At 37.1% G+C, this 25,923-nt stretch overlaps 2 protein-coding genes across 2 annotated transcripts in view; one reads left to right on the plus strand and one right to left on the minus strand.

The window, feature by feature from the left end:
- The window catches only part of RUNDC3B (RUN domain containing 3B), a gene marked incomplete at both ends in the record, with an annotated part of 44,222 nt that extends 42,612 nt beyond the window's left edge, over nucleotides 1–1,610 (plus strand). The window contains one exon of the mRNA XM_083376250.1: nucleotides 1,465–1,610. Coding sequence (XP_083232376.1) covers nucleotides 1,465–1,610 — 146 coding nt within the window. The remainder of the gene's footprint in view (nucleotides 1–1,464) is intronic.
- A 6,200-nt stretch (nucleotides 1,611–7,810) lies between these two features.
- Nucleotides 7,811–25,419, minus strand: SLC25A40 (solute carrier family 25 member 40; the record flags this gene model as incomplete). The annotated part of the gene is made up of 10 exons (XM_083378724.1): nucleotides 7,811–7,929; nucleotides 9,114–9,194; nucleotides 10,484–10,565; nucleotides 12,637–12,746; nucleotides 14,638–14,811; nucleotides 17,786–17,907; nucleotides 21,569–21,636; nucleotides 23,559–23,665; nucleotides 24,092–24,151; nucleotides 25,320–25,419. The coding sequence occupies 10 exons, from the start codon at nucleotides 25,417–25,419 to the stop codon at nucleotides 7,811–7,813; spliced, it is 1,023 nt and encodes a 340-aa protein (XP_083234850.1).
- Nucleotides 25,420–25,923: the final 504 nt, after the last annotated feature.

Raw genomic sequence — 25,923 nt, forward strand, 5'->3', positions numbered from 1 at the left:
TCCATCTTATGGTAAAATGTAAAACTGCAGGATAGTTTGTACAAAATAACAAAATAAAATAAACCTATGTTTCAATTTAAGTCTGGTATTTTAAATGGACTGGACTGAAACACTTTTGACACTGCTTTTTGTCGTGGAATAAAATAGTTGTGTTGGCTCATCTCCAAAAACATTGAGATTTTTGGGGTAAAGCTGAGGAACATTGTAAAGGATGTTGAGACTAGAAATTCCCCATAATTAAAATAATTTTGTTTAACTTGTTAAGGTTTTTAATTATATACGACTAAAACATTCATGTATATAACTTTTAACTGGGTGAAAGTGCATTGTAGGGCAATAGCAACAACAACAACACCTCAAAAGGGCTGACTTATAGAATGAGTTCAAAATCCAGGATCAATTACTTCCATGGCATTAAAATTGGCAAATTTGTGGACTTCAGTACTGCTATCATGCCTCTGCCCAGAGATTCAGTAGACTAGTCTTCCATTAGCTCTTTGGAGATCAGTTAGACCAGCTGCTTCTTCAGCCACTGGAGATCAGGTAGACTGGTTCCACCCTAGCCCACCAGAGGCTGGTTAGATTAGTCCCATAATTGACTGCTGAAGGATAGTCAGCTGCAGTCAAGACGGTAGGAAGTTAGAGGTCACTTCTGCACCCACTGATTTTTTTTTGAATTTGGTGATTTTTTTTGTTTAGAGAAGGAAATATATAGTTGTAATGACCCAATGGGTCATGGGTTATCTATGTTAAATAAATATTCAATCTTTCTAAGCTTATCTGGATATAGCAGAGTTGGCATTTCAACAAAAGTGCTGATTTGAAAAGATAGAAAAAGAATAAAATGGTGAAAAATATAGGTATAGCAATTTATGGTATTTTAGGTTTAGGTTTTAGGTTTTATTTAATTTATATACCGCCCTTCTCCCTGGGGACTCAGGGCGGTTCACAGGGCATATATAATTACGATACAAAAGTTAAAATAAGATTAAACCAATGCCCAAATAAAAACAATAATACAATAATAAAAACAACTATTTTAAAAACCCATATTCCCCCATCAGGCCAGACCAGCTAATTCGAATAAATGGGTCTTCAGGCCGCGACGGAAGGTTCGGAGGTCTGATGTCATCCGGAGCTCCACCGGCAGTTGATTCCAAAGTGCCGGAGCGCCCACAGAGAAGGCCCTCCCCCTGGGGGCCACCAGTCGGCATTCTCTGACCGGAGGCACCCTGAGGAGGCCCTCTCTGTGGGAACGCACAGGGCGGAGGGGAGTTGATATGTTAATATGATTTTCTTTTGATTCTGTCATGTTGCATACAAGGGAAACTCCATGGGTTTGTCCCTGCTCATCAGCACATATAATAGCAGCTTGAAAGAAGAAAGTGAAGTAAACAATGCTGAACATCTCATATTTAATGTGTTTACTATTATTAAACTAAGAGTTCAAACTTTCTTCAATAGGGAAAGAAGATACTCCTTCATTACTTGGTCTTTGTGGTTCTTTGACATCAGTTGCAAGTTACAAATCTCTCACCAGCTTGAAATCAAGTGAATATCTTGCAAGTCCTACGACAGAAATAACAAGTCCTGGACTAACACCTTCTTGAACAAGTTTAAACAGAAAGAAGCTTTTATGTCTGCATCCAATTGGCATTCCTTAATTTACTGTTAAGACTTATAAAATGTCAACTCAATTTTTAAAAAATGCTTTGTATTTTGTTTCCATAACTAAAAACTGTGCTTAATAACTGTCTTTGCAAACAAAGATACACATCAATGCCATAACAATATTCATGTTTTCAACAAACAATAATTAAAACTAAAATCCACTATATATAAAAATATTAATCACTAAATTCAATCTGCAAAGAACATATTACAATTATAGTGGTTCATTCTAAAACTTCTAAGAAAATGCTACACTAGATTTTCATATAAATGTTTTAAGTATTTTGCAATTTTTTGATTCAAATCTATTTTTTTGCTATTTATTCTGTAATGAAACTTTAAAATGAGGGCCAAATAGCTATGATAACAGTAAACGTTATTTAATTATTGAAGCTTTGCAATTTAAACTTTGAAGTGCAATTCTATTTAGTAAGAGTTTATTTTCCAGCATTACTGGCAGTGGTTGAGTATATTAATACAATCTTGTGTAAAACATTCAATCTTACAGGGACCTCTGATTTTGAGGACTATGAGGAAATGCTTTATTGTGCCAAAGAAGTTCTGTACATTGTTTACTAGTGTGCTGCAACATGTGGGTATCTACAAGTGCAGAAATTTTATTGTCAGTGTGACTACTACTAATTTAAACAAATGATGTGCTTCCAGTAAGACTTGCTTTGAAAAAAAAATGGGAAAGGGAAGCACATGATTACTCAGAATCCTGTATTGGTAAGTTTATTGTGGTAACGTATGTGGTGAGCTAATTTTTTTAATGAAATAGCTCCTGCTTTGTCAAATGACATGTACTAGCTACCTGATAAAGTAATTTAATGCATGTTATCTCTTGTGAAATTAATATCTTTTAAGAACATAATGAGAAATATAATGTAGACTAATACTAACAAGCTTGTATGTGAAATCCAGTATGGTCCAATAAATTGTTGATCTAGAACAGTTAAGTTTTTATAATAACTGATGACTGATTGGAATAGATGGGGTGAAAAAATTTAATGTATGTATGAAAAAAACAACTGAATCAATGCTTGTGCATGAAACGACTGCCTTGAATTTGAAAAATTGCCAAGCTTTCAGAATGAAAAATTAACCAAAATTATGCAAATGTGTTGAGTTGTTGTATCAACATTGCAGATACATTAAACATTTTGTATCACTGCTACCTATAGTTGTACTATTTCTTGATGACTGGAATACTGCTCAGATTACATTCAGTAATGCTAAGCAGTTTGAATCAACTGTGGCAACTGATCTCATTATCACTGGAATCTAATTATTCAAGACAACAGGCATGAGTGTGTTTTATTAATGATTACTATACAAATACAGATAGTCCTTCATTTATGACCATGACTGAGCCCAGAGTTTCTGGTGCTAAGCAAGACAGTGTTAAGTGCTGTAGACAAATGCTAGGAACAACAGTCTTTCTAATACTGAAAACTTGATTTTTATCTGGAAAAATCACACATATATATTGTTGTACCTGAAAGTCAATAGGTCATTAGTGCTTCAGTACCAACAGCAAAAGGAAAGATACCATTATATTTTCTTTCTTTCTTTGCATTTTTCAATATTACTGAACATATAAATTGGTGAATCACAGTTTAGGCTAAGATTGTCTTTAAAAGTTTCAACTGTATTGTTATCACCTCTGGGCACAGAATTATATAAGAATGGGGATTCTGCATTAATTTTCCCATACATCACTTTAATGAGCTTATTTACATAGTCAACATGGAATTAGTTGTTTTCTTATAGTTATAGAAAAATAGTTCTGGTTATATCTTTTAGTACACAACTGAATCAAAAGCAGCTTTTAAAGTAATAACAATAACTCATATCAATGCACTGAATATTTGGCTAAGATAGTTTCCCTGATTTCAATAAACAAGTCTACTGTAATTACTTTTCAATATAAATTATCCTAATCCTTCATGAAAAGGGCTGTGAATAAAAAGTAACAATGTTGTTCTACTGATATTTGATTCTACAACTAGTTCAAAGCAATATTTAACTAATATGTGCAGTGATTTATAAGTACTGTAAATTAAATAATTTACAGTACTTATAAATCACTGCACATATTAGTCTAGTCAGGGCTTTTTTTCTCATAGAACGCTCAGAACGGAGTTCCGGCACCTTTTTTGGATGGAACCTTGTAGGACAGGCAAGGCGGGTTGTATGACATGTGTGAGTTCCGGCACCTTTTTCTTATACAAAAAAGCACTGAGTCTAGCAGTATCTTGAAATTGTGTGCTGTTCCAGGAAGTACTGTATACAAGGTATAAAAAAACCTGAGGGTTGGGTATATATTTATCTGTGAAGTCCTGGATGCTCTCTGAGCTTGGTGGTTTTCTTGCAAATGTTTCATCTTTAGTACTAAGAATGTTACTTGAGTAACATCTTTAGTACTAAGAATGGGGTTTGCTGTCTGTTTATATACAAGTGGCTTCTCCCCCCAAGTGCTGGTACAGTGTTCTTGGTGATTCCTTCGTTAAGCTGTTGTTTACTGTTTGTTGGTCTAGTCTTTGATTGTCTAGATCACAGGTCTGCAACCCGCGGCTCTGGAGCCGCATGCGGCTCTTTCAGCCATCTCCTGCAGCTCCCAGTCCTCTGCCATGTGTAGTCCAAAAAACAAAAAAGTGGGACTAAAAAAGTTCAACCAATCAATTCAAATATGCAGGGTAGGTGCGTATCTCGCCTTGGCTCCACTCTTCAGTCAAACCCTGTTCTGCGCATGTGCGCATGTACGCGCATGCGCACACATTTTTTGCGGCTCCCAGTTTTTCCTTTTGTGAGGGAACCGGTTCCGAGTGGCTCTTTCACTGTTTCAGGTTGCTGACCCCTGGTCTAGATAATTCATTAGTTAGTCTACAGATAATCTCTGCTTGCAATGTTTTAAAACATTTAGCTGAGATTAATGCCAAAATTAACACTAGATAGTGAACTTCATGATTAGGTGGGGACTCGATTCTAATTCTCTTTGGTCCCAGTACAACACCTTAAGCAACTCAAAAAACAATCTTGTTTTCTTTTTCTAAAAATGTATCACAAAAGATTAGATATCTAGGTATTCCTTTCATTTAAGGTAGATAACAATATGTAACATATATAGATGTTTTCTTTAAAAATTTGGAAAATTCTATTAGGTACCAGAGATACTTAGTTCATGCTATTTTTATGACCTCTTCAAACACCAACATCAATGTTGATTATCTACTATGTTAAACCTTTTTTGAATTACTTGAAAGTTTTCTTCAGGGTATAAATACTAATTTGTAAAAATTAAAAAGTATTTACAGTGGTACCTCAGTACTCATTGTTAATTGGTTATGGGAAGCATGACAAGTACCAAAATGATGAGGACCAAATAAATTTTTCCCATAAAAATGTGAATAAATTTAATGTGTTCCTGAGCCAAAGATAATGAACATTTTAAGGCAATAAGTAAAAAAATAGGGTTGCATATAATTATATGAGAAATAAACCTAAAATTAATAATTAATAACTTGAATAAAATAAAAACTTCACTTTACCTGAGAAGAGTACATGTCCTAATGGAATTGTCCTGTTCCAGTCTACATGCACGAAGTTTGAGTTTTAAGACTTTATTAAGACAGATCCCACTCTATACTTCTGACTGGGTCTCCAAGCCCAAGCTACAGCTGCATTTCTCTTCTCCAGCCAGCACTTGTCTGGTCATTCCCCTGATGGCCCCTCCAAGGCTCCTAGCCTCTCTTCTTCCTCTGACCCATTCACTTTCTGCTTGGAGTGAACAGAGACCTCAGCGTCTTCCTGGCTCTTCCCCGGGCCCTCCTCTGAAATGCCTGGAGTTGGCTCTTTTTCTTCGTCTGGGTAAGCCCTTACATGGATGGTGGGAGGAGAGTACTGAGGAGGAGAGGTTACTCAGAGTGTTGCTTGGAAGGAGAATCCCCCTCCAATACATTAGGTGCTTTTCTGCCTTTTTTTCAATTTGCACCACAGGTTCTGACACCATCTTTGTCACCTTCACTAAAACTTATCCAGTGAGGATTGCTTGTTTTCTTTTCAGAATTCCTTGTAGGTGTGAAATTGGTCATTGAATAAATTGCTTGTCAAAGTTTTGACCAGATGGTATTTGTCCACAAAATTTTGGATTTTTGTGCATTTTTCATGCATTTCTTTTATCAAGGAACTGGGGACATCTTCCCTTATCTCACCTGAATAAATCATTTTAGCCACCTCTTGTTGCTGCTACTTCTGTAATTCCTGCAGCTCCTGAGTGCTAAGTTCTTCATATTCTTCCACTAACTCCTCAACATCAGTAGCATTGATCTCGAGTTTCCTGGATTGGCCCAAAGATACATATCTTGCACAATTGTACCCTATGTACTTGCAGGCTTAGGGTTGGCCTCACACCCTTTGAAGTCTTCTCTGTGTCAGTTTTTGGCCACAAATTCTTCCACGCTGAATTCATTGTCCTATAAGAGACTTCGTTCCAGGCCTTATTAGTAAAGTTAAGGCAGTGCAGTATATTGAAATATTTCTTTCAGAATTCTATGAGGATCAACTGGATGTCAGAGATTATTTCAAAACATCTCCGAAAAAGCGTCTTGGAGTACAACTTTTTGAAATTTGAAATGATCTGCTGCTCCATGGGCTGGGTGAGAATAGTACTGAGGGACAGGAACCTTACAGTGATGAAGCTGAAATCCTTCCATAAGTCATCTTCCTAAGCTTGGAGGGTGGACACATGCACTGTCCATTAGTAGGAGAGCTTTCAGAGACAAATCATTCTCCAGCAAATATTTTTTCAGAGGGGCCAAACACTTCACTTATCCACTTGGTGAAAACTTGCCTCATGACCCAAACTTTGCTGTTTGGCCTCCACATCACATGGAGTTCCCTTTTTATGACATTATGCTGATTGAAAATTTGTGGGTTTTCACTATGATAGGCTAGTACAGGCTTGATTTTTAAGTCCTCACTAACATTCCCACACAACAATAGCATGTCTTTACTGATTTGACCTGGTAATGCCTTCTCCTCTTTTGTGATGTAGGTTTTCAGCATTTGTTTCCAAAAAAGTTCAGTCTGATCAGTTAATAAACTGGTAGGGAATAAAACCATCAACCCCTACGTAATCATGAAATTCACAGATGTGGATTCATTAGTAGCCTTTTTATTAGTAGTTACTGCCTTGCTATGCCTTTTCAAAATTATCAGACCAACCGTGGCTGGCCTTAAAAACTTCAACACTCTGACCACTTGGTGCAGTTTTTTCAAACGAGCATCATGCAACTTTCACTTTTTCATATATCATGTCTTCTGACACAATGTCACCCACTAACTGCTTCTTGTTTACCCAAATTAACAACTTTTGAACTTCCAAGTGTTTGGGAACACTACTTTGTTACTGCTTTAACTCCTTTTTAATAGCTTCTTTCTAGGCATATTGTATTCCCTAGCAAGATCAGTAATGCAAATACCACTTTCATATTTGCCTGTTATTTCTTTTCCTTTTTTTTTTGCTCAATGTGGTACAAAGTAATTTTTCGTTTCTGCTCAGTGCTATCACTGCTCATTTTCTTAGGACCCATGATTAGAAGCACAAAAATACAGAAAATAACCACAGAAGCGAAGACTGCAAAAGGATGTGCATAGGGCCAGAGTCAATGCGTAACATTTTGTTTTGGCTGGAAAGGGCAGTGAGTCATGAAGCAGCCAATACCGACAAATTCTAGCTTGTGTATCGAGTATCAAATGATGAGTACCAGGACAAAACTTTTGTATAAAATGTGTCATGTACCAAATTCTACAACTTTCAGGGCTGTCAAATACTGAGGTTCCACTATGTATCTGAAAATTGCTTTTAAAGTTTATGTATTCACTTTCTTTTTTAGGAACTTATGCTTATTTCTATCTTTTTCTCTCCCATATGTTTATGCAACTTTAACTGTATTTTATGTCTGAAGCATGATCGAGGTTTTTTTTGGATATCAAACACATAGGGAATAATTCTGGACATAATGTTGGGGGAGGCATGGATGCATATGCAATGGGCGTAGAAACTAATAAAATAGAACTTATGTGGACCTTTATGCCTACTAAGTACTGACATCATTTCAATTTTATAGAAACAACATTAATAATTCTTCATATCGTTGTCTTTATTTAATCTACGAAAGAAAATTTTCCCATATTCATATGTGCTGATCATTATGGCACAAGCAGGAGCAATTTTTGTCAATCTTGGAATAATACCTGCAAGAAAAGAAAAAATATAGGTATTGAAAAATGAAGTAGCACAAGAAACTAGATACTGAAAAAACTTCCAAAACAATATACTGTCTATAAAACCACTGCTTGCTTTTTTCACATTTCCAAAGTAATATTTAAGATGGATCTGTATAACTTAATGCTATATACAAACTAACAATGTGTTTACTCAAACCTGTATTAAAGCATGCTTGAGAATAAATTCTGTATAATTGGGATGACAGTCAAATTTCATTATTGTTTGATTTATTTATTTATTTGTATCCCATGTTTATTATTTTTACAAAATAGCACACTTTTCTCCTCTGTTTTCACCGCAACAACAACACTGGGGCCAAGGTCACCCAGTTGGCTTTTATGACTTAGATAAAACTTGAATTCATGGTCTCCTACTTTTCAGTCTGATACCTTAACCACTAGACCACAGGTGTCAAACTTGCCACGTCACGTGACATGTCATGATGTATCGTGAATTTTTTTGCATTGCCGGAGCTGGATGGGCGCGGCCTCTGTGTGATGCAACCAGCCCGGGATCGGCAGTTTGACACCCCTGCATTAGACCAACATAAACATAAATGTACACATAATGGCAACTCTGATAAATGTCTGATGTCAGCAGTCTTTATATGATTCATTCATTTTGAGCCAATAACTAGAAGAAAATATTTTGTGCTAATCGTAGCACAAAAGAAAAAAATACCTAGTAATTCGATTAAGAAATTAATCAGATTCTATGAGAAGATTAAAGGAATTTAATTTCCTTGGCCAACACCAAATTAGTTTACACATTCTGGAATATAAGCTAATTTTTTTGTCAATTAGTCACCTTTGATTCTGCCTCAAGCTGATATAGACTTTAAAACACATGGCTATATTAATATGTCAAAATTGTTTTATTCTACTATACTTAATATATCCATTTCTTATATGGCCCTTCTAGCAGTCTTTAATCAAAGATGGTAATAAATATTTCCAAACTAATTTATTGAGTCCATTCCTATGATTTTATTTATTTTGGTGTTTTGTTTTTCAAAGTTGGCAAAACAGTTTATAGGGAAATCTTACAGTGCTAAAAGCTTTCTTAGATAATGTAGTAAAAACTTTAATATTGCTATATGTGTAATATGTAGAAATAAAATATTTTACAGTCAGTAACAAAAAGAATTTACCAGTAAATAATCCAATAAATCCATTTTCAATCACAATTCTCTTCATTACTTCCCACATTGATTTAGTTTTTTTCTGTGGAGCTGAGTAAAAGAAAACACATCTCATTTTTCTACACTTATTTAGTATGATTTAATGTCAATTTTGTTTTACCTACTGTATGATAATAACTTTAATCTTGAGAGACTATTTTCAGATGGGATACAATCAAAATCTGTTCTGAACATTTAATGTCTTTTAATTATAAGGCAGTTTTTAACAAACATAGGATTTAAAATAAGTCCACTTAAAATGACACATATAAAAACTGAAAAACAAAAGCATCTTATATTCCTTATCAGGGCTTTTTTTCTAAAAAAGGTGCCGGAACTCTCATCTTGGCGGGCTCAGGAGGTGGGGGGTGGGGGGTAGGCGCTGCTTCAGTCACAGGTGCGAGGGGTGTTGGTGGTAGGCTGTCCCCCAGGGCCGGAGCCGACGTGGCTGGTACTGTGGGAGCAGCAGGGCATGCTCTACATGGCGGGGCTGCGCGGGGCGTGCGGCAGAGGCGGTGTGGGCCAGACAATGCTGGGCGGCCAGTTAGGAGTGCAGGGCGAGGTGATGGTGGCGCAGGTCCAGCACCGGGTGGGCCACCAGCCTGGCTGACACGGGTGAGCACAAGGAAGGAGTGCACATGGACTCCACAGAATCCACCTCCCACTCCTTGTCTTCTCTTACTTACCTAGTTGAGATGGTGTAGTTGGAAAGCGGGGAGGGATGCAAAGTTCCTGCCAACTCACCTTCGCTGCAGACAACTGACTGGTGCAACGTTTGCCGGCCAGGTCTTTTGGCATGCTCAGCAGCAATTCCTATTGGTTTTCGAAAGCCAATAGGTTTTCGAAAGCCAATAGAGGAAGTAGCATAGCTTGTGCAAAAGCTTTTTTGTGTGTATGCAAAAAAAGGTGCCGGAACGCCATTCTGAGCGTTCTATGAGAAAAAAAGCCCTGTTCCTCATAATCAGAAGTCATGTGCTATACTAACCTTTAGATGTATATTTCGCACAGTAGTATTTGTAATAAAATCACTGTTTTCTATCCTATAGTTGTATGTTATAAACAAGAAAAAGTCCTTTTCTAATATGACAACAGGTTTTTAAAAATAAAAAATGTATAATGTAACCTAACATTTTCTGAATATTATTTTCCTCCTTATAGAGGTAATAACACACCTGCAGCATTTTGCAGATTTCAAGTAGTCTAGAATTGAATATATACAATTCTTGATATTATAAATACATCAATAATAAAAGTCTGAAGCCCCAGACAGGGCTTAGTGTATACTAAAATAGGCAGACATTATGGAACTAGAATAATTCTAAATCTTAAAAAAAACTTACAATGTGTAATATCAAGCTCCCAAAGCTCAGTCTGTCGGTGTGTTTTTATTACATCAAATGGTAAAGTTAATGTAGCTGCAATCTGCAAGAAAAATACTTATAAATATTAAATGGCCAAAATGCAAATAGTATAACTTTCAGAATTGGAATAAAATACAATTTAAATGTTTACCAGAATTAACATATTAAAATATGAATTTCTATTTTTTCAAATTTATTAAATACTATAAATGAAGAGAATAATGATACAAACTACAAAAAAATGGAAACAGAAGAAAAAGAAAGGGAAGGAACAAGAAAAAAATATGTACAGTTATGTGAAAAAGAGAATACCCTTTTTGAGTTTTATAGTTGTGCATATCAGGACATAATAAAAATCATCTGATCCTTAGTGGTTTTTAAAAGTAGGTAAATACTACCTCAGATGAACTACAACACATGACATATTATATACCATGTCATCATTTCTTTTACAAAAAGAAAGTGGAGAAGCCATGTGTGAAAAACTAAGCACATCTCGTTATTCAATAGCTTGTACAACCACCTTTAGCAGCAATAACTTGAAGTAATTTTTTCCTGCATGACTTTATCAGTGTCTCACATTGTTGTAGAGGTGGCCCACTCTTCTTTACTGCTTCAGTTCATTGAGGTTTGTGAACATTTGTTTATCCACAGCTCTCTTGAGGTCCCACCACAGCAGTTCAATCAGGTTGAGATCTGGACTTTGACTGGGCCATTGCAACACCTTGATTCTTTTCTTTCTCAGCCATTCTACTGGAGATTTGCTGGTGTGCTTGGGATCATTGTCCTGTTGCATGACCCACTGTCGGCCTAGATTTAGCTGTGGGACAGATGGCCTCAGATCTGACTCTAGAATACTTAGATATGCAGAGGAGTTCAGGGGTGATTCAGTGACTACAAGGTGCCCAGAGTCCTGCAAAACAAGCCGAAATCATCACTCCTCCACCACCATGCTTGAGAGATGGTATGTGATGTTTGTGCTGATACGTTGTGCTTGATTTTCATGAAAAGTGGTACTGTGCGTTATGGACAAAGATCTCCACTTTGGTCTCCTCTGTCCAAAGGACAGTGTTTCAGAAGTCTTGTGAAGTTACCACTCATATTGTAGTAGATCCAACTATATAACTGCTTGTCCTTACTTTAAAAAAATATGAAAAAATATCAAAAGCCTAATTTAAGACTACTTTATGAAAAACAATATAACAAACATAAGCCACATTTTTGTAATCAACCTCAGCCTTGTGCATATATTTACAAAGAATAGTGATGGGGTTCCAATAATGTAATAACTAATTCAATCAGCAGAATTCAATGTTATTTTTATAACCTTTCATTAAATTAACCCACATTGATTTGGCTAATTAAAGACAGCTGGGCTTAGTCCTAACAGATTTTCTTTTTGTCAGAGTGATCAATTTAATGCATTAGAGATATTGTAGTTTACCTTCAACAAAATATTTAACAAATCTACCATTAAATCTTGATAACTAAAACGGAAAAATGTGAACTTGACTATGGTATTAGTTGAATGTCAAACATATTGAATAATCATACCAAAAGTATACATGTCAATGTTGAAAATTAGACTTCCAATAGTATATCTATTATGTTTGTAATAAGAGTCCATCCATCTTGCTAATGGTTGTCATCTTCTTCTCTTTTCTTCTACCTTTTCCAGTATTATAGATATCTTAAGAGAGCTAGGTCTTAGCATTTGTCAAAAATATAATTTGTATCAGGTGGTTTGCTCCTTAAGTGAAGTTTAATCTACATTTTGTGAGTTGTTTTGTTCGTTTTCTTGGCTATCCAGGATATTCTCAGGAGTTTTCTCCAATACCAAAGCTCAAAAGTGTAAATCTTCAACTTCTGCTTCCCTTGCTTGATCATCTAGTTTACCATCTAATTGCATGCCCAAAGCAGATAAATTACTTCTTACTAATCACTATTTCAAAGAAGTAAATATTTTAAAACTTCATCTACTTTTATTACCGAATTTTTAATTTAGTATTTTGTTCAATCAACTTCATTAATTTCAAATAAGGTATAAATGACCAAATATTTTACAATTTTATGAGTGCTTAATATGCTTGTGCTTTCTTATACGAACTATTAGCAATAGAAATGTGGCTTACAGAACCAGCTGCTGCTCCTGATGAGAAGATGATAAAAAATGTTGGCTCATGCAAACTTGATTTCTTGCATAAGTTCATCTTGAAATATTCATAATTGTACCAATAGAGTGCTATGGGATCAAATTGTGAAACATTAAAAAGTCTGAAACTGCAATTGATTGATTGCTTATGTGCTATCAAATTGTTTTAGAAATTTGAAGTGCAACAGAAACTTTTAATTGCTTCCATTACTGTTACCCTGGCAGCAGTCACCCTTAACCTGGCTGCACTTACAAAGGGCCAGGCGAAGCCAGGCATGCCTCAATAGCAGCCAGAGAAAAAAGATAAGTCCTTTATTGCTCTAAGTAAATGTTCCAACAAATGGCCCTCCAACAAGGCTCCATCCTATGCTACCCTGAAGGCAACTACCTTCAGTCCCCCAAACAACAGTATGTATATAGCAAAGAAAGTACAGAGAATAGGAGCACGCTCACAGGGCAAGGTCCAGGGTCCCAAGTCCAGTCCACCTGGCTAAGCAAGTCCATGAGGCAAAGTCAAGGTACAAGGCAAAAGGCAAAAGGCAATCCTCAAAGCAAAGGGAAGGTACAAGACAAAAGGTACTGTATTTATTGGCGTATAACACGCACTTTTTCTTCCTGAAAATAGGGGGCAAATGATGTGTGCGTGTTATACGCCAATATAATTTAAGGTTTTTTTCCTGAAATTTCCTTTTTAAAATGAGGTGCGTGTTATACGCCGATAAATACGGTAGTTTGCAAGGCAAAAGACAGAAGGCAGTCCTCAAGGCAAGGCAAGGCAAAAGGCGGAGGAGTATAAGCAAAAACAAACAATTGTTCCTGGCAAAGACTAACTCCCACAGCTTCTCCTTAAGTCAATCCATTCCAGATGTTCCTAGTGAGGAGGGGTGACGCAGCCCTTCTCTGAGCTTGCCTATGCTCTGCTCTCTGTGCCCTTGGATCGAGTGGGAGAGGCAGCTGTTCCTCATCAATCTGCTGCCTATCAGAACCACTGCCTGTCAGCAGTCGATCCTCCCCTATGTCTGTGAGGGCAGGCAGTTCTCCAACTGGTCAACTACCTCCCCCAATACCTGAGAGGCCTGGGACACCATTGTCCTCAGCCCCTGACTTCTCCACACATTCCAAGGGAGATGTGCCATCTCATCGGATGGACCTGGTTCCAACTCTTCCTCCTCTGAACCGGGCTCCGATAGAGCCATGATCCAAGATCAGTAAAATGAGGACCCAGATTGCTGGGGGCAATATGCTGACTCTGTAAACTTTTTAGTGATGGTTATAAACCATTGTGAAGCGGTATATCTAAGTGCTATAGCTATTGCTATTTAGACTTATCTGATTGGGGATGGAGTTTCTATGAAGCATGAACATCTGCTACAAATAAGGTTCAGATACTGTGCTAGGGCATAAAACAGCTTATTTAATTTTGGCTGAATATGATGTGTGAACGTAAACAGCTGTGATTTATGTAATAAAGCATATTTAGAAAACCACACTTAACATGTGTGAATCCAATTACAACAATAGCATAAACAAGTTTTTTTTCACCTGAGCACTATTTTAATTCCAGACAATTGCAAATAATAGAAATGAGCACTTATCAATGTCCAGTACTCTACTGAAAACTACTGAAAAACTTAACTCTTCTTTGATTTAATAATAACTAGGGATAGCTATGATTCCAGCACTGAATTCTGTCAAAAGTAAAGAGCAAGATGTCTTGGTTAATACCTAAAGAAAAAATACAGGAATAAAGCCAAAATCACCATCTAAAAATTATAAAAATAGAGTTGCATTCTATTAACTGAGGAAAGTACATTTGAAAGATGTATCATGCACCTATGATGTGGACATATTTTATAATTGTAAAACACAATTGTATTTTTAAAACTTATATCTCACGAACCCATTTACTAAAATCCTCAGTAGAAGAGAACTTGCAGTAGCCAGCACATATAAAAAAATATGTGAAAGAAAGAAGTCAGACCTGAGAATGGCACATCTCTAAGGATAGTAGGACCCCATCCTTTCCAGAGTGAAAGCCAGCCATTCTGGGTGACACCTGTACTGATGTGAGCAAGCAGTTGTGTGTAAGTCAATCGTCCAGACTGTATTCTTGTTCTAATCATTTCAATTGGACTTATTATAGTAGCAGAACATACTAGAGTTGGAAGAAAAAGAAATACAGTGCTCAACATTTACAAACATTTTTTTCTGCAAGACACTTGTTTTCAGTATATGCCCAAATCTATTATTTTGTGCATTAAGCATTTCACTATATAATAACCATATGGATAGTTATTGATCCAACAGTATAATTCATCCCAGGATTGTTAGGAGTCAGGTATCATATACATTTAATAAATTATTATTTCAGCTTTCATGTAAAGGACTCAAGATTAACCAGTGGAACAGCTTGCCTTCAGAAACTGTGGACGCTCCATCACTGGAGGTTTTTAAAAAGAGTCTGGACAGTTTGAAAAGGTATAGGACTAGGTTCTCCTGCTTGAGCAGGGGGCTGGACTAGAAGACCTTCCTATTCTATTCTATTCTATTCTATTCTATTCTATTCTATTCTATTCTATTCTATTCTATTCTATTCTATTCTATTCTTATTCAGATTCTAACATTGTTTATTATATAGATTATGATTCTAAATTCAACGAGTGCTTCATTGACCCTGATATATTGTGATGAGATTGAAATGTTGTAAATGTAAGATTTCATGATCCTCTCTGTTCCTCATATCTGGAATTAATAAGTTTTCAGTTTTGCTTTTAATAACCACATTCTTTTAAAACAAATCCTATCTGAAAACTATTTAACACTATGTCTATTGAGATTCTCAATCATCAAGGTCATGGTTGTCCCAAAGGTGCTTTTTCAAGAGGCAACTGGACTTTCTTGTTTTCTTTGAAGACATTTCACTTCTTATCCAAGAAGGTTCTTCAGTTCTGACTGGATGGTAGAGAATGGAAGGATTTATATTCCTTGCAGACAGCTGGTCATTTGCATTCTTTTGTAAGTCTTAGACTTAGAGTGGTAATTGGGACTGCCAAGATGTTGTCACTAAGCAATATATGATATCATGCTTTACAACTGCACCAGCGATGGCAATCCTGTCCCAATTGTCCTTGTAATGCAAGGAATGCTATACCTGTATACCTTACTATCTTAATTAATTTTATCAGCAGATAAAATTGGCTGGCTCCTTGGCTTGAAAACTTCATGAACTGAGCCTGACTCCATAGCTAACTACTATATTTAAGATTTCAATCAGTAGGAGGTCATGTTCTTTATTCCTCTGGCAATCCATCTTCATTTCACTTTGCATAATGGGCTGCACCCGGTACCTGCACTTGGGTTTATAGTCCCAAAGTCAGTATATGGCTATGATTTTTCTTTTCCCTTTCTTGATTATTAAGCTTCAGATCACTGCATCTCCTTTGTAGAGCTATTGTAGCAGAATTTTAGGAAGATGAAAACAAAGATTCTTCATTCCATGGGATCCTTAACATATCTGTTCATTCGTGCATTTTTATAGGCTCCAACGTGGATCAAATATAGCCCTGATAGCCATTTTATACCAAACACAGTCAGTTATAATTGTACATAACCTACTAGAGTTAGTATTAACCTTGCTCCAGACAGCACAACAAATAATTATGCCTAATTAATTGTTAAGGAAAACATTAGTCATTGTGAATATGTCACCTTTTCATAAAAATATCACTTTTGGCCGCCTTACACTTTGCCACCTATCCCAGGATCCAGACACATAAGGTTTTGTTAGCATTGGGCTTGTCTCCACCTTCACCCTTCATTGAAGCCCACAGACCAGTACTTCAGGAATGCTTCTAAATGAGCTGTAGAACATAGTGTGCTTCTGGGAAATTCTTATTCCCCCCCCCCTTGGCTCCTTCCCCGATGCAAGTTGCAGAGTATGAATTGCACCTACAGGAAGCCCTTATCCCGCCACTTCCTCTATTGAATGGAGTTCTGAAGAACCAGCTTTAAAGGATAGAGGCAAGCTCAGGGCCAACAGCCTACGTGCCTGGATTCTGGGGTGGAGGTTTAAAACGGTGGAATGTAAGGTGACCAAAGGGGCAGAAATGCTGGTGGTGGGGAGTTGAAAGAGACAGCTATGGAGGACAGAAGAATAAGGTCCCGGCCTTACAAACACAATTTCGACTAACACTAACAAACATGTGATTTTACGTGATCTTTTCCTTAATGATTATTTTAGTGATGGAAATTCCAGTCTGAATTAGGGTTATAATCCTAGGACTACAAATAAATTAAAATCCCCCTTCCAAGTATAGATGGTTTATGACAGCTATTGTGGGAAACTGAAATGAATCTGATAAAGAGACTTTCTTCCCAATTATATAGTGTCCTAAACTTTATGAAATGTTTTAAACAAAAAAATGCCTGAGCAAGTAAATACAATTCATAACTGGTATGTTACAATTACCTCTGTATAATTTTACTGTACAATGAAAACTGTTCTTTATAAAAGTCCTACTCATATTCTGTTGCCCTGCTAGTTAATAATACTCTAGGCCAGGGGCTCCAACCACCGGGCCGTAGACTGGCAGTGGTCCACAGCTTGTGAGAAAACGGGCTGCGAACACGAGCAAAGCCCCATCTGTCCATATGCAGGATTTAGGTAGTATATGAAACCACCCCCTGACCCGTGGAAAACCACCCTCCATGGAACAGCCCTTGGTGCCCAAAAGCTGCTCTGGATTATGAAATAAGAAAAATATTACATATATGCTATATTCAGCTCTTACATCAACATATTTACCATGCTCACCATTAAGATTTAAGTTTAATCAGTGTTAACTTAGACAAGGTAAAGAAGGAGGAATTCAAGACAAAAGAGCCATTCATGCTAAGGATATCTCCTAACTCTGAATCATAGTTAAGAGGCCACAAAATGTTACACATATAATAGGCAATATCCTTATATTAAGGAATATACACTTTTGATCATAAAGCAGAGAAATAATTATACTCATTTATTTTACATAATAAATATTTGCTATGTCACATCATCATACTGGTTAGCTTTTAATATAAGTTTTGTTATAGTAAACAGTTAACAGTAAACTACAGATTAGTAAACTCACATCTGGCTATGCCACCTGCAATAAGTGGAATGTAGTCATTATCTCCTAATTTATAAAGGAGGGCATCACGTAGTTGATCATAGCAAGTAAAATAAATTACTGTAGTTGGAACTGAAACCGCTCTAAAATTGAAATATAAGCATTTAATCAGTTTTTTAATCATTTATGTTTTACTCAAATAATTGTCAAACTTCTAGCTAAAATATAACCATTTTAGAGTTGGTCTTTGGCCATAGTTCACAAAACAAGACACATGCTATACTGCATGCCAAGATATAATAAATATTAATACTCACATATGGACCATGGGCCCTTCAGGGATACTTGCTGTGCTGAGTAAAACATTTAAACATGCTGTTTTCTCTTTAACAACTTCTATAAACATGTTAGAGAGCAATTTCCCTCTATTACGTTATTCAAGTAAACACTTTAAAGCAAAGAATTCTGAAGGCCCACAGTTGTTGGTTTTTTTTCAGTTTGTGCCCCACAATGCAATATGGAGAACAAACAATGGTACAATTAATGCCAACTCTGGAGAGGAAATAAGCAAAACAGAGGAATGTCTGTCTGTTTTACTATCCAGTATAGAAGAATCATGTACATTAATAATAGGGATTACCGGTAACATATACATAATGAAAAAATAATGGTGCTTTTGAAAGTAGCCAGAAAGCATATCCCTCATAACTTTGCAATTATAGCCTATACTTTTATATCTGGATAGGATTGATTCTATTACTCTCTGATGAGTATCATAGCATTTTCACACAGGAAGTGTTCAATCCATTTTGCAACAATTAGTGACACATCAATGGGAAGGAGGCCACCACTGAAGAAAGTCGCTATCAGCCTGCGGAAGGGATCTTGCTGCAGGGCAAGGAGGACAGTGATGCCTAAATGTGTGTGAAAGCTGCTCATTTTTCATCATGGTGGCTTGGAGGTGGGGAATTTCGCTGTAGCAGAAGCAAGGTTGGACTGTTTGGGCTTTGAGGCTGCAGTTCCTTCGTCCACATTAGCGGTTAGGCATTTTGCATTTCCTCCTGGTTGAGAACTAATGGTAAAGGAATAGCCATCCGTGTGAAATGCTTTAATCAAGTCATTGTGATTCAAGAGGACTTAATTGAAAGAATTTATTGGAATAGGAGTAGTCATCAAGTTGGAAAGTTTAGATTGAATTGTGATTCTGCTCACCTTTCTCACAGATAAAAGCTGGGGATGGGGGTGAGGAATTGAATCATTTGGGATTGTGCAATCGACCCCTAAGCAATCTGGTGGGGACTAGGACTTTTCCTGTCTGCCACATGCTCCTGCCCCCTTCAGCCCCACCCTCCATCCACCTGAAGGGGCCATTTGACATTAGTAGTCTGGACAGCTTTTGTCCAATCTCCAACTGTGGCATGAGGGAGATTGTGGAGAAGGTAACTGCTTGGCAGCTGCAGTAGATCATGGATAAAGCAGATCATTAGGACTCCTTTCAGCCAGGATTCAGGCCAGGTTACAGGACTGATGTGTCACTGATTGTGTTCTTAGATGATTTCTGGTCTGAACAGGATGGACATATTGTACTCATCCTTCCACTTCTTGACTTCTCAGCTTGACCTCTTTAATACCATTGTTAATAGTATTATGGTCTATCACAGAGCAAAATGTATGGCAGGGAGATGGAAGTTGCTATTAGTCAATCAACCACCTCCAATGTGGTACTTCCTCACTATGGCCCCAAGCCATCTGGTAGAGCTAGGTCTTCAGGCTCTTGAGGAAGGTCACCAAGCCAATCTCACTTCAGGAGGCAAGATGTTCTAAAGGGCCAGGGCCACAGCAGAAAAAGCTCTTCTCCTGGACCCCACAGTCAGAACACCTTGACTGGTGGGATCCATAGCATGCCTCCTCCACTGGAATGGGTGGGATGGATCTTTTCCCATAGGGGTTGAGGTGGTTCCCCAATTAACCTGGATCAATGTCATGCAGAGCTTTATAGGTAATAATCAACACTTTGAATTGTACCCGGAAACAAACTGGCAGCTAGTGCAGCTCACAGGACAGTGGTGTAACATGGCCCACTCTAGGTGTCCCAAAGACTGCTCATACCGCTGCACTCTGCACCAGTTGGAGCTTCCTAATGCTTTTCAAGGGCGGAAATATAAAATTGAGTATCATCCATATACTATGATATGTCAACCCATGGTGATGGATGACCTCATCCAGCAATTTCTTGTAGATATTGTAAAGGAGAGAGTACCGAGCCCTTCAGCATGCCACAACTAGCTCTCTCATTCCCTATTAACAATTGAGACCAGCCTTGGAGAAAGGTGCAAAACTGTGCTGTCCAGTGACAAGGTTTTTCCACTCTTGCTTCTGGATGTGGCGGCATTTCTTCAAGTAAATCTGCTATAAAATGGGGTTGGGTGATGGGGAATTCTCTTGGCCTCATGACTACAGAGCAGGTAGCAGTGTAGCCAGAAGGGCCTTTTCACAGAGTTTTATGCAAGATGCACTTATCCCTGGATTAGGATTTACTCATGCCGTTGTCTAGATTACTGTAACACACTCTACATGGAGCTGCTCTTGAAGAGCATTCAAAAATTTTAACTGGCCGCAAAATGTGGCTGCATGGGTAGTAAATGGTGTTGGATATTTGACATGTAATACCACTTCTACAGTATATCAGCTGCACTGGCTGCCAGTGTGCTTCTGGGTGAAATTCAAGAAGTTGGTTGTCACCTTTAAAACCTTAGACTGGTCACCTAAGGGACTGTCTTCTCCTTGTCATTTTCACCTGTCCAGTTTGGTCTGTCAGATGGGGCATATTATGAATCCCATCTGACAAGGAATGTTGGCTGGCAAGGACTAGGAGTCTTGTGTTTTCAGCCATAGCCCCTGCACTCTGCAGTATTCTTTCTTCAGAAATTAGGATAGCCCCAAATCTATTTGCCTTGTATAAGACTGTGAAGAGCTAGTTATATGACTGGGGTATGTTTAGGGCTCCATTTCTTCATTCTATTAACACCTATGGCAATAATTTTATTCAGCAACCATATATGTTTACAGTATTTTGTATTGTTTTATGTTTTTATGCACATTGCCCAGAGTCACGTTGAGACTGTTAGACATAGAGATCAAATGTATATTTTTTCCTTTAAGCTACCTACTGCTCTGCTTTTTTAGAACTGATTTCCTGTGGCAGAAGAACTGCTGTTTTCCAAGGTCATCTGGCTGAGTTCGCTGGTCAAAGCAGAAATATTTTTGGGGAGGATTTTAGGAAGAGCAAGGCAACTATTTTTTACAATCTTGGACCTCCTTTTCATATTGTAATTTTCCTAATTTTTCTGCAGCATGTCAAGGATTTTAAGACTGAACCATTTGAGCTCTTCCTCAACATAGCTGCTTTTAACTTTCAACTGTTCCCAAAGAAACATTTCTACCACTATCTTGATTTTCTAGAAATACAGGCCAAGTATTTTTTTCTACTACTACTTCTAGTTACCTAGGGTTTATATAAAAAAGTTGCACCAATTAATATAGCCCAGGACACATGCTACAATTTGATTATTTAGAATACACATTCCTATGTTTATTTCATTTTTACCTTAAGGCAACTATTGGCAGTAATAGGAAAGATTAATAAAAATGCATTTCAGTTATTTTGTTACTAATATTGTTGTGAATATTAACAGCATTGATAGTTTCATAATTCATTTTATTAACTATTTTTATTCAGGTTTTAACTGATTTTATTGTGAGAGACTAATTGAACAAAGAAAAAATAATAAACTTATAACTTACAGTGAGGGCGGCAACCCACTCCACAATGCTTTCACGCCCTCTCTTTGAACAATTTTTGCAAAAGCATCCTAAAAGAAGGAAAAATAGTGATGCAGTGGGTTGTAGATTTCTTGAACTATCTACCAAACACTATGTATTTAATAGTTTAAAAATATTTTTTAAAAAACTGGCATACTGTAGGTGTGTGGTATCTGTATCTGAGAACTCACAAGCTCACACCCCCACCCTTCTTAGCTTAATTTTGTATCATTTGAAAGTAGGGTTGGGCATTATGCAGCTCAAAGGGAATGTCTAGCCATTTGGTTCTCCCTATCTGGCCAGAATAGTGACAGTCCTATTGCTCTTCACATGCTTGCTGCTGTGTATGCCTCCCAGCATACACAAAGGGACAGCACAGCAGGAGGCTGATGGTGCAGATCAGCAGAGGGGTTGGACAGCTCTGGGCGATAACTGCTCACTCAGGATAAGCCTAATGAGTTAAGCTCTTGACAGCCCCAGGCATGGTCAGCCTGGTGGGAAGTCAGGATCTACACCCATTGTCACCTGCACTGGCAGGAAGCCCAGGTTTGAACTGATTGGATGCCATCCACCTGGGCAGGTATAAATAGACGCCAGGCTTCCCTGTTTCCCCAGTTCATTCTGTTCAGAATAAACTCATCTTTACCCCAGCTCTGTGTCCGTCTCTATGTGAAGCACGCGACTTTACACTTGCTAATTTAAGAAGGGCCTGCATGTTCTTCTGTGAACATTTGCCATATCTTTCAATGGTGATCTGAGAAATGCTAATTTGAAATAGGAAGAATTTATCTATAAACATATTACATCTAGAAAAATGTTACTTTATATAAAATATATATTCATATCTATTGATCTTCAAAATAAAAATCATCTTCATTCCTCCTTAAATCAATAAATATTCCTATCAAATATGCAAAATTGACCTAAAGAGATGTAATAAACCAAGTGAACTAAATGGTTTCCACTAAGGTCAAAAGCTTTTATTTGAATGGAATTGTGAATTTCAAGGGCACAAAAGGGCATCAGTAATCTATGATACTAAGAGTACTTTATAACTATACTTATATGACATTTGTGTGCCCGTGCAGTTTCCTTGCACATGTTTCAAAGTGGATTGCCACTGCCTTTTTCCTAAGGCTGAAACAGAGTGATTGCCTGCAAGGATACCCAGCTACTTTCTTGCCTAAGATATGATTATAAAATACCAGGAGACCGTAAACTGGCCTGTTATATGACATACTGAATGATTAAACAAATACATGGATTTGGGCTTGTACAACATGATAGGCTTCAATGTTATTGGCTAGTCTGTCATACGAACACATCTTAAGTATCATGCATACATAGCCTATTGCTTACAATCAGTTAAGTGACAGGAATAATCAATCAACTTGTTTATTTTCTTATTATCAAATTAATCTTCTCACTCACAGTCATTGGAAACTGCTGTACCAAGTATCTTATAAAATGTGAATGTGTAGACAGATTTAATTTTAAATTATCATAATGCAAAGGAAGTGTGTTTCCAATGAAGGAAAATATTTGTAGCTCAGGTTTGAAATGAGGGATCCTTGGTGCTCTCTGAGCTTGCTTGTTTTCTTGCAAACATTTCATTACCTTAACTAGGTAACATAATCAGTGCTAGTAAGGAGTGCTGTTTGCTGTTTGTTTATATTCTGGTGTCTTGCCTGTCTGGGTGGGTGGCGGTGGTCTTAGGGATTCCTTGGTTGGGCTGTTAACTAATGGCTCTGTGTCAGTTTCTTTATGGGGTGTTGCTTACTTGATTGTTGGTCTAAAGGTGACCTTGAGTTAATCTATGCTGATCTGAATGCTGATTACTGGTGAAGTATGTTTCTCCTAAGCTTAAGCTACTATGAAACTATCTAATTATATTTCAAAATTGAAATTGGTCAGACAAACTTAGAAGAGTTAAAAGTTAATACTAGTGGATTGAATGAGCATTTTTTCTTACCAACATGCCAGTAAAGCGACCAGATGTCTTATGCCAGGTCTTGCCAGTTCCATTTTCATAAAGATAAATGTGATCAGTCAAGCCATCAGAATCCAAAAAAGACTTTCCTGATAAAAAGTAAACAAGAAATCGTTACTCCTAGGTGTTACAAAGGAGTTGATGAAGCATAATCTTATATACTTATGTTAGGATTATATACTTATCTATATATAAAGTTCATACAACATCCTTAATGTTACATGGGAGTATCATAGGCAAATATAATGGTATAATCATAATCTTATGTATTCATTTTATATAATTAAAAAGATGTCTTAACAATTTCTAAAGAAAAGATATCAAACGATATATTTAGTCATAAATTAGCATAAAATAAAATGTATGTTCATCTTATAAATGATCAGAAAGTGCAAATAACATTTCTAACATGGACTTAAAAAGTAATCTCAATTTCGTAAATGTGAACCTTTGAGAATAATTTATCAAATTTTATCACCTATCAACAGTGCAAATACATAAAGATATGGATTTACCTTTCAGGGATGGATTGCTTTGGGCCTGTAGTCGAACTTTGACAACATCTAGAGGTGTCACTAAGACAATCAAACAAGCATCATGTTAAAATGCTTTTTTATGTTAATTAATAGGTAGTTGATTAAAAAAGAACTAGCTAAGTAAATTTAACGAAGTAAAAAAAAACTTAAGCTCTGCTTTCTAGAGCAGTGCTTTTCAACCCATTGTACATATACCACTGATGGTACTTCGGTACCAACGTGTTAAAAAGCATTGTAAAAAAAAGTGTAAAAGAAAATGTAAAAGTGTAGCTGGCGATGAGCTGAAGGGGCAGCAATGTCGCACAGGCCTGTGGGAGAATCAGTTGGAGCTACTATGTTGCCACAGCTCTGCTGATCACCCAGGATTGCCTCCGGGAAAGGTGTCAGCTGCAGCTACCACCAAAGAGAAAAGGAGGGTGAGAGAGGAGAAGATATGAAAGAAGCTTTTGGAGGGAAATGGAGGCAAAAACCTGATGGGGAAAGAGAAGGAGGCAGAGAAAGAAAATGGAGGAGAGGCTTCTTTGAGGCACCAAAAAGGAGAGAAGGGGATAGAACAGTGCAAAGATTAATGTCAGAGAAACAAGCACAAGTATCCCATTAAAAGTGTGGTAAGTAGGTCTACAAATAGTCCTCAACCTACAACTACAATTGAGCCCAAAATTTATGTTGCTAAGTGAGAAATTTCTTAAATGAGTTTTGTCCAATTTTATGACTTTTTTGCCACATTTGTTAAGTGAATCACTGCAGTTGTTAAATTAATAACATAGTTCTTAAGCAAATCTGGTTTCCCCATTGACTTTGCTTGTCAGGTTTCAAAAGGGGATCACATGACCCTGGGATCCTATGACCGTCATAAATATGAATCAGTTGCCAAGCATCCGAATGTAAGTCACGTGACCCTGGGGAAATGTGAAAAATGGTCATAAGTCACAGTGCCGTTGTAACTTTGAATAAGCAAACAGTTGTAAGTCGAGGATTACCTGTACTTCATCACATTTTTCCTTTTTTTTAGTTATCAAGTTTTTGACTCCTTGCTAGACAACCGATGGTACTCCTAAAAGTGGTACAATCTGTGAAAAGGTTGAAAAGCACTGTTCTAGAGCACAACAGAAGTTGAATTTCATATGAGCACCAATATAGAAGTATTCTGACAATACTATAAAAGCAGACTTAGGAAAGTTTAAAAGGCTCTAATATTTGATCTTACCCAAAATAGATGTTAGAACAGCACCACAACAGGAAGAGACAATTTGTTGAAAAGTTGTGATTCCATAGGATCCATTTCCTTTGTCTTCACTACCTATCATTTTTCCTGGGGGAAAAATATGTTAAAAAAATAACCTTACGGCTCTGATCTGTCACAGGAGGAATATGCCAGAACCCAGTTAGAATTTACTTCAATGCAGGGTAGAATATAATTCCAAAAGTAATTTTAAACAATCCCCAAAACACTTTTTTCCCTGGTATCACAGATACTCTCAACACCTATGGATTATTTGAAATACTGCTGACCCCTTAACACCATAGGAACTGCCATGCAAAACAACAAAGGCTACTTTATGTAGAGTACAGTTCTTAAAATGTTGATTTCAAAGCAGTCGAGCTAGTCCTTGGTTTATCATAAAATCTTTTGAATGACCTTAGGTCACCTAGATCACTCAGCCTTGTCTGTTACAGCAATTCTGAGAATCCAAACAACTTCTGTAGGCTGCCAGATCACTTTTCAGAAGAAAGGAGGGCAGAATAAAAATCTTCCAAGTGAAGGAATATCTTCTGAGATGGTTGTTTTCTTGCAGACCAGTCATTACCCA

The sequence above is a fragment of the Vipera ursinii genome, assembly GCF_947247035.1.
Source record: "Vipera ursinii genome assembly, chromosome: Z".
NCBI classification, from domain to species: domain Eukaryota; kingdom Metazoa; phylum Chordata; class Lepidosauria; order Squamata; family Viperidae; genus Vipera; species Vipera ursinii.